A 10,069-nucleotide genomic window follows, 5' to 3' on the forward strand; every position below is an offset into this window, starting at 1 on the left:
CGCAGTCCACCTCTGTATGAGGAAGACTGTCCGGACCTCATCTACCTCTGTATGAGGAAGACTGCCCGGACATCATCTACCTCTGTATGAGGAAGACTGTCCGGACCTCATCTACCTCTGTATGAGGAAGACTGCCCGGACCTCATCTACCTCTGTATGAGGAAGACTGCCCGGACCTCATCTACCTCTGTATGAGGAAGACTGCCCGGAGCTCATCTACCTCTGTATGAGGAAGACTGCCCAGACCTCATCTACCTCTGTATGAGGAAGACTGCCCAGACCTCATCTACCTCTGTATGAGGAAGACTGCCCGGAGCTCATCTACCTCTGTATGAGGAAGACTGCCCGGAGCTCATCTACCTCTGTATGAGGAAGACTGCCCGGAGCTCATCTACCTCTGTATGAGGAAGACTGCCCAGACCTCATCTACCTCTGTATGAGGAAGACTGCCTGGAGCTCATCTACCTCTGTATGAGGAAGACTGCCCGGACCTCATCTACCTCTGTATGAGGAAGACTGCCCGGACCTCATCTACCTCTGTATGAGGAAGACTGCCTGGAGCTCATCTACCTCTGTATGAGGAAGACTGCCCGGACCTCATCTACCTCTGTATGAGGAAGACTGCCTGGAGCTCATCTACCTCTGTATGAGGAAGACTGCCCAGACCTCATCTACCTCTGTATGAGGAAGACTGCCCGGAGCTCATCTACCTCTGTATGAGGAAGACTGCCCAGACCTCATCTACCTCTGTATGAGGAAGACTGCACGGAGCTCATCTACCTCTGTATGAGGAAGACTGCCCAGATCTCATCTACCTCTGTATGAGGAAGACTGCCCGGACCTCATCTACCTCTGTATGAGGAAGACTGCCCGGACCTCATCTACCTCTGTATGAGGAAGACTGCCCGGACCTCATCTACCTCTGTATGAGGAAGACTGCCCGGAGCTCATCTACATCTGTATGAGGAAGACTGGCCGGAGCTCATCTACCTCTGTATGAGGAAGACTGCCCAGACCTCATCTACCTCTGTATGAGGAAGACTGCCCGGACCTCATCTACCTCTGTAGGAGGAAGACTGCCCGGACCCTATCTACCTCTGTATGAGGAAGACTGCCCGGAGCTCATCTACCTCTGTATGAGGAAGACTGCCCGGAGCTCATCTACCTCTGTATGAGGAAGACTGCCCAGACCTCATCTACCTCTGTATGAGGAAGACTGCCCAGACCTCATCTACGTCTGTATGAGGAAAACTTCCCGGAGCTCGTCCACCTCTGTATGAGGAAGACTGCCCGGAGCTCATCTACCTCTGTATGAGGAAGACTGCCCAGACCTCATCTGCGTCTGTATGAGGAAAACTTCCCGGAGCTCGTCCACCTCTGTATGAGGAAGACTGCCCAGAGCTCATCTACCTCTGTATGAGGAAGACTGCCCAGACCTCATCTACGTCTGTATGAGGAAAACTTCCCGGAGCTCGTCCACCTCTGTATGAGGAAGACTGCCCGGACCTCATCTACGTCTGTATGAGGAAAACTTCCCGGAGCTCGTCCACCTCTGTATGAGGAAGACTGCCCGGAGCCCATTGCCGATGTGTGGGTGTGGCCCTATGCTCCACTTAGGAGCCTACAGGGAAGTCAATATATCAGTCTGATATCGGGCTTTTATTAAACTTCACTGAAAAAAACAATGCTGATATATTTTGCACCTGATCTCACACATATCCGAGAACTGTAAACAGTTCTGCAGGCACTCATTTAGTTTGACAGTTATTGAGAATTGATTTGAGTTAGGTTGTGGACCAGTGATGTCATCGGAAGACTACAACCCAATAGGCTCGTTTGAGATGAGCAAGTTCTGCGCAGGTGCGCAGTGTCTCGTCATAGACGCGTGGTCAGTGGGGTCAGCGTGGTGGATACACTATTTGTTCAATGTGCAAGATATAAGAAAAATAATGGTGAAAGAAACCGTTTTTATCCTACTGGTTTCTCCCTGCAGTTTCCATAATCCCATTCGACAACAACAAATAAGAAACTAAACGTCCAAGTTTGGAGGCTTCAGTATTTGATGGAACTGGGCCAAAGTGGGCAACACATTTTCCTCTGTGAGATAAGAGTTTCCAATGAGCTTTAGTTGATTTCACTTGGAAAGCCCTGGAGCAGCTCAGTCATATGGCGCTAGGCGCTAAGCGCTAAGCCTCTTAGGAGCGCGGCCGCAGCAGATGTAGAGAATGCCAATCAGTTATCCTGAGCTGAGCGGAGAAACCCCACGGCCGTCTGCCTCGGTGTCACCGGCACGGCCAATTTGTAATAATAACCACAGGATCCCGGTGTCCCGGTGAGTCTCTGGCGACTCTGAACCGATTCAGAACCGAAAGGCTTGCCTGCCTCCGCTCTCCTTGGCTGAACGATGCTTCCTCAGGACGTTGGGATTAAGCAGAAGCCGGCCCGCCGCGTATCAGACCCGGTGTGCAGCAGCGACTGGCCCCCGATCCCGCCGGCGGGTCACACCGGGTCCTTCCACACCCGGTCGCTCCACACCGGGTCGCTCCACACCGGGTCCTTCCACACCGGGTCCTTCTCCACCGGCCGCGTGAGTTGGAAGCGCAGGCGATCGGGTTCCGTGCCCGAGCGCAGGGTGAACTGTGTGCTGGTGGGAGACGGAGCGGTGGGCAAGACCAGCCTCATCGTCAGCTACACCACCAACGGATACCCAGCAGAATATGTTCCCACAGCGTTTGACAACTTTGCCGGTAAGTTCCCACTTTTACAGTGTAACTTATTTTGTGTGCTGTTGGTTCCATTTATGTGCCGCTTTTACGCACAAATGAAATTGATAGAATATGAGTTTCGTGGAGTTGTAAATCAAGTGGTTGTCACCACCAGGGGTCCTTGAGGGGTTCCAGGGGGATCCCCAGCATATTGATTGCTTGTTGCCTCTTGTTTTTATTTATCTATTTTTTTTTTTGCACTATGTTGTAACGGAGTCTACAGCACAAGAATTTCACACGTGATACTCGTACTACGGAGTGACAATAAAAATCTTGAATCTTGAATATTGAATGAATTGCTACTCTTCAGATAATTTAAGACAATGACTGTTTTGATCATTCTCTACACATCTCAGTCTCCACAGTCATGAAAATCTGGGCAAAATCATATCAATAACAAATACTCTCATATTTGAGTTCGAGAGACGAAATCTCATCAAATGGGCATCTGCAGCCCTAACGTGGACTAAACTATGGTCCTTGATATGAAAAAGGTTGACAAACACTTTTTTAAGTTGAAGAAACACTCCGCCGATTTTCACAGCGGAGTTATTTTGCACTTAATCTCACAAATATAAAATGTAAACCGGTTTGCAGACATTCGTTTAGTTTGACGAGTTGTCGAGTTGATTTGAGTTCAGTTGTGGACCGGTGATGTAATTTGTGCATGAATGGCATCACTGGTCCACAACTGAACTCAAATCAACTCAATAACTGTCAAATGAAAAATTGATGTCTGCAAAACGGTTGACATGTTTCGGATATGTGTGAGATTAAGTGCAAAATAACTCAGCATTGAAAATCAACAGTGTTCCTTTAAGTCAAGTGTCACAGTGCTTGGAGATTGTGTTTATACATGGTGCTACTTTTAGCACATGGAGAGACTTCTTGTGGGATGTGATGATCTTCAGAACATAGTGATGGCATATCTGCTGTGATGATCTTCAGAACATAGTGATGGCATATCTGATGTGATGATCTTCAGAACATAGTGATGGCATATCTGCTGTGATGATCTTCAGAACATAGTGATGGCATATCTGATGTGATGATCTTCAGAACATAGTGATGGCATATCTGATGTGATGATCTTCAGAACATAGTGATGGCATATCTGATGTGATGATCTTCAGAACATAGTGATGGCATATCTGATGTGATGATCTTCAGAACATAGTGATGGCATATCTGATGTGATGATCTTCAGAACATAGTGATGGCATATCTGATGTGATGATCTTCAGAACATAGTGATGGCATATCTGTTGTGTCTCTGTCCTCAGTGAGGATCTTCAGAACATAGTGATGGCATATCTGATGTGTCTCTGTCCTCAGTGAGGATCTTCAGAACATAGTGATGACATATCTGCTGTGTTTCTGTCCTCAGTGAGGATCTCTTCAGAACATAGTGATGACATATCTGCTGTGTTTCTGTCCTCAGTGAGGATCTCTTCAGAACATAGTGATGACATATCTGCTGTGTTTCTGTCCTCAGTGAGGATCTCTTCAGAACATAGTGATGACATATCTGTTGTGATGATCTTCAAAACATAGTGATGACATATCTGCTGTGTTTCTGTCCTCAGTGAGGATCTTCAGAACATAGTGATGACATATCTGCTGTGTTTCTTCTGGGATGTGATGATCTTCAGAACATAGTGATGACAGATCTGATGTGATGATCTTCAGAACATAGTGATGGCATATCCGCTGTGTTTCTGTCCTCAGCTATGGTTGTGGTTGATGGAAAACCAGTGAGGCTGCAGCTGTGTGACATGGCCGGCCAGGTGAGCATCTCTTCTCCATCAAATTTGGGATATTACATAACCTACAGTAGTTCAGTTTGCTTACCATAACATAATGATAAGTGTACACTGGCATAGGGTAGTCATGATGCGCCCCAGTGCAAGCAATTTTGATGGGCCCTAGTACACGCTAGAAGTACACACACGCCGCAAGCAACACACACACACACACACACACATGCACACGCACACGCACACGCACACACACACCATTATTAGGCATAGTCTACATTTTACCAAAATGTGTTGGATTTAGTTGAATGAGTTACTTAGGCTATTGTATGGGGAAAATAGAGAGGTCATAGTGCAAGCCATCAGAACCATGGACATTGCTCTGACACCTGCTAACAAAGTGTTTTAATGTGGAAAAAAAAAAAAATATATATATATATATATATATATATATATATATATATATATATATATATATATATATATATATATACATATATTACAGTACAAATGGCACCGCTAAAATCGAATGCGTGTTCTCATTTGAACAATTTGAGTCATTTGCAAGGGCCCATTCTCTGCCCAGTACTTTGTTGGAGAGCCTGCTCTTTCCAGGGGCCCCTCTACCCCAGTGCAACCACGCTGCCTGCACTGTCTATCTATATCGACACCCCTGCAACTGTATGAGTGCACGTATTTTTTTAGCATGGTTTCCTCAGTGGGAGTCAAACCCTCAACCCTGGTCAGTGGAACTTCTGAGCCACAGATTACAAGTGAAGCTGACATCCTTCTCTCTCTGCCTGCTTTGCCATAACAATAGAAATGGGAGCTGGAGGACGGATCCATCAATGTAAGTGATCAGTTGCCAATAGTGTTCGATAACTAAATCGGTGTTATAGGTGTTGTTGTTGTTGTTGTTTGGGCAGTTTGCCTCCTACAGGGCAGTTTACTGTTACTGTCTGTTACTGTGTGTCTCCGTCCTGATGCCAGAGTGACGTCGCCCCCTGTAGGAGAAAACTGAGTGTGTGTGTGTGCGTGTGCGTGTGTGTGTGTGTGTGTGTGTGTGTGTGCGTGCGTGTGTGTGTGTGTGTGTGTGTGTGTGTGTTTTTTGCCCCTGTCTCCTCTGTATCCCTGGGCTCCATCGCCCTCTTTTGGCTGTTTCTTTGACCCCGGAAATGCAACTTTATCTTTTATCTTTATCGTTTATTGAAGCAGGGACAGTACACAATAAATATATTGCACCAGAGATAGCTAAGAGCTCATTTGCATCTGTAGTCCCTGGGCACACAGAGTCCTGTGCGCACACAGTACATATCAAATACAGCAATTAAAGGAAAATCCTAATGTCTAAACAATCAAGATACATGACAAAAAATTATACTTACTATTAGCAAGATACAACATATACAATGCGCATAACAGTAAAAAAAAATAGAACACATAGAGGTAGATAGCAATCCACTAAAATCACACAAATGAGGTAGTGGTAAAAAATAAATGTCATAGCATAACTGCCCAACTTCTTGTCAACCCACACCTTCACCCTTCCTGATATAGCTCCCATAGCTTTAGTATGGATCAGTGTTTCTCAAGCTGTCCCCTGATCATTCTCATGAGTCCTTGAGAGTCGGAGCTAACATTTGCAGGACAGGGGACATTTGCAGGACAGGGGACAATTTGAGGACTGGTTTGAGAAAAAAACTGATATAGATATAATAGGGCTGTGCAAGCAAATCAATAGAGCTGATTATTGCAAAAGAAAATCCCCACAATACTGTATTGATTTCCTAGAGATGGTCTTATCGATACATAAAGTAAATATCATGTTTAAAATGTCCTTAAATCCCTGTGATCTAGTCAAATGGAATGGAAATTTTGAATCAAATAGTTTAGTTTTGATGCAATTTGAGTATATCGCAATGTATCACAGTATCATATCGATATGTAGTATCGTACTGTATCGCAATGTATCACAGTATCATATCGATATGTAGTATCGTACTGTATCGCAATGTATCACAGTATCATATCGATATGTAGTATCGTACTGTATCGCAGTATTGTATCAATATGTATCGTATTGCAATGCATCGTGGTCTCTCTCTCCCTCTCCCTCTTTCTGTAGGACGAGTTGGACCGTCTCCGGCCGCTGTGCTACAGGAACGCCGACGTCTTCCTGCTGTGCTACAGCGTGGTGCGGCCGTCCTCGCTCCGCAGCCTGGCTGACCGGTGGGTGCCGGAGGTCCGGAGGCACTGCCCCGGCGCGCCCCTGGTGCTGGTGGGCACCCAGGTGGACCTGAGGGAGGACGTCCAGGTGCTGATCCGCCTGGCGCGCGGCCAGGAGCGGCCGGTGAGCAGCGAGCAGGGCCGGCGGCTGGCGCAGGAGATCGGGGCGGCGGGCTTCGCGGAGTGCTCGGCGCTGACCCAGAAGAACCTGAAGGACGCGTTCGATTTGGCCATCCTGGCCAGCATCCGGCAGACAGGCCGCGGCGTCCAGCAGGAGGCGCTGGCGCTCCGGAAGGAGACGCCCGACAAGATCAAGAGCCTGACGGAGGCCTGGTGGAGGAGGATCAGCTGTCTGATGGGAGAGCAGAGCTGTGAACTGACGTAGAGCTGCAACCATTCATCCAATTATAGTTGTCAACTATTAAATTAATCGCCAACTATTTTGATAATCGATTAAGATTAAGGCTGAAGCCCAGAGGAAAAGGCAACTTATATGAACTTGTACGTTACAAACAAGCTCTCCAGCAGCAGCCTGTCTGGCTCTTCGGGGCACTGCTCCCTGACCTCTGCTGGTCTTGATCTTCTACCAAAACCCAGGACATGTTGCAGGACATGTTGCATATCAGCACCTGGTAGGGAGCAGGTGCTGTTGATTGTCTCAGTGTACATTCGCCTCTCCCACAACACAGTGCTTGCCTTGGTCCCAAACACGTCAAGACATCAACGTCAGAGTCGGAGTGAGGGAGAGCATCTCTGGGTCAAGCGACCTTTAATCTGGGGCTAAGCTGCAGATCAGATCTGATCTCGATCCAGAGTCTGTGTGTGTTTGGAGGATCTCCTCCTCTAATGGGAGCAGACAGGACCAGCTGGACTGGATTAGACCAGCAGATGGAGCCTAATTTCACTCCACATGCAGGCCGTCACAATCCTTCGCTCTCTCTGGAGTCATCTAGTGACCAGATAGTATTGAAGAAAACTGCCTGGTTAATCTCAGTCCATTCTCTTCAATACGAATACCTGTGCAGTCTATCGGGCTGCACAGCCAGTGTTAGCTCACTCACTCACTCACACACGCACGCACGCACGCACGCACGCACGCACACACACACACACACACACACACACACACACACACACACACACACACACACACACACACACACACACACACACACACACACACACACACACACACACTCTCTCACACACACACACACACACACACACACACACACACACACACACACACACATGCATGCAGCCTCTCCTCTCTCTCTCCCCAGAGGGTTTTCATAGTCCACTTCCCTGGCTGATTCCAACTCTGCTCCTCCACTCAGGTGCTCCATCAGTAGCAAGCGAATGGAGCTTTCCATGCTGCTGAACCTGTGTTGACTCATTTTGGCCACCAATTAGCCCTTTTGCCCATTTTAGTTGCCCCTAATTGCCTAATTCAAAAATCTGTCTCCGTTAGGTCACCTGCAGGGCTGCTCTTTATACTTCCTGACAGATTCAGATGCGATGTCACATGACATGGCATACAGTAGCTGTGGATGTCACATGACATGGCATATCCCCTATACCCACCCATCAGACCCCAACTCTCTGCGACCTTATCCCTTGTTATGACCAGTGGTGTTGTGGTCCCATGCAGAAGTGGGACTACTCTTAACTTCACCCCCGCCCCCCCTCCATTTGTGTGGGGGCAGGAAGGGGGGGGGGGGGGGGTGGGTAATGTTTGAATTATATTGTAGGCTATAAATGTAAGGAACTATTAGGCTACCATGACCTGCAGAACATGAATGAATCAGTTCATTGACACAATACCCTGCTGACAATTGTATATATATATGAGCATCGCTGGGTCCCGGGAAGTGAAGCGAGGCTCGTATATACAGTATATACATACCGTATATATATACATGAAGAGTTCATTTACAAAAACAGGTATCTCTATATGATATATATATATGATCTATTATACTGCACTTAATTTCTTTTTGGGATTTTTTTATTGTCAATCATAACTAAAACATATTAATCTGATAATTTTCACATAAATCACCTCAATAATGTTTTCTATGTGCACTCCAGGGAGTATCAAACAGATGTTGTTTGTTCATTTTAAGAATGGCGTTTACCTGTTTTTTGCAAATGAACTCTTCATATATATATATATATATATATACGAGCCTCGCTGGGTCCCCGGAAGTCAAGTCAAGTCAACTTTATTTATAGAGCACGTTTACAACGACAAAGCCGACCAAAGTGCTTCACAGATAAAACAATAAATATGGAAGAAAACGACAAGTACAGAATACACTGCTACAGGACAAGGTGCAGCACAATGCAGCAAATACAAGTAACAAAAACAAAATAACGAGGTAGGTTGCCAAGAGGCAAGGCTCAACTCAGGTCAAAGGCCGGGGAGAAAAGGTGCGCTTTGAGCAGGGATTTAAACGCCTCGAAGTGAAGCGAGGCTGTCAAAAACGATGAAAAAGACCTCCCCCAGTGGATTCAAAAGTGATGAGTTTGGAGTGAGAACGTGTTGGTGTGTTATTATGAGCCTCATGGTCTCCAGCAGCATCCTGACAGCAGAGCTCAGGTTCAAGCTGGCCTGGTGCCCCGGCCACACTGACCTCCAGCAGCTTGAGGGACGTGAGGGGACAGGGGGGCTGCCTCTGAAGGCATATGGCTAGTCTGACGAACCACCTCAGTGTCACCTTCACTCATCGTCGCCTTGCTAAACTAATGGCCTAAGTCACTTTTTTACGAAAATGATATTTTTGCCTAAGTCAGCTCTTCAGGATGCTCCCCACCTCTGGTAAAACGGCCAACATCCTAATTGAAAAGAAAATGCTGTTTTTACCTCAATAATCTAATGGCCTAAATCAATTGTGTGACTAAATCAATCTAACTGTGACTTAGGCCATTTTATTTTTGCCTAAGTCACAAGACAATGCGACTTAGGCCATTTTACAAGCTTTTAAAATTGCATCTGCATCAAGGAAAAATAAATACTTCAACATAAAGGAAGCTCTTTGTATGTACAAACTGCTAGTGGGTTGGTTACGGGTGTAGCCTCAGCAAGTGGGACACCGATTAGAATGAAGAGGGCCAGAGGAACATATGCCAAGGGTGTTTATTTAAAGCAGATCCCTTGATGATGATGTACAGGCAGATGTACAGGCAGATGCAGATGTACAAGCAGATGCAGATGTACAAGCAGATGCAGATGTACAAGCAGATGATTTAGGCTTCAAATAATGCATCTGTATATGGCAATCAATAGGGAAGAACGAAAGCAGCCTCCTCCACTGCTGT

At 46.5% G+C, this 10,069-nt stretch overlaps 1 protein-coding gene across 1 annotated transcript; it reads left to right on the forward strand.

Annotated features, from left to right (window-relative positions):
* Window positions 1–2,404: 2,404 nt before the first annotated feature.
* Window positions 2,405–9,444, forward strand: LOC310775875 (rho-related GTP-binding protein RhoU; the record flags this gene model as incomplete). The annotated part of the gene is made up of 5 exons (XM_083636001.1): window positions 2,405–2,747; window positions 4,494–4,552; window positions 5,343–5,372; window positions 6,648–7,129; window positions 9,327–9,444. 5 exons carry the CDS (start codon window positions 2,405–2,407, stop codon window positions 9,442–9,444), a joined length of 1,032 nt encoding a protein of 343 aa, XP_083492127.1.
* Between the last annotated feature and the right edge of the window lie 625 nt (window positions 9,445–10,069).

This window comes from Poromitra crassiceps (assembly GCF_964638095.1).
Source record: "Poromitra crassiceps genome assembly, chromosome: 4".
In the NCBI taxonomy this organism is placed as follows: domain Eukaryota; kingdom Metazoa; phylum Chordata; class Actinopteri; order Beryciformes; family Melamphaidae; genus Poromitra; species Poromitra crassiceps.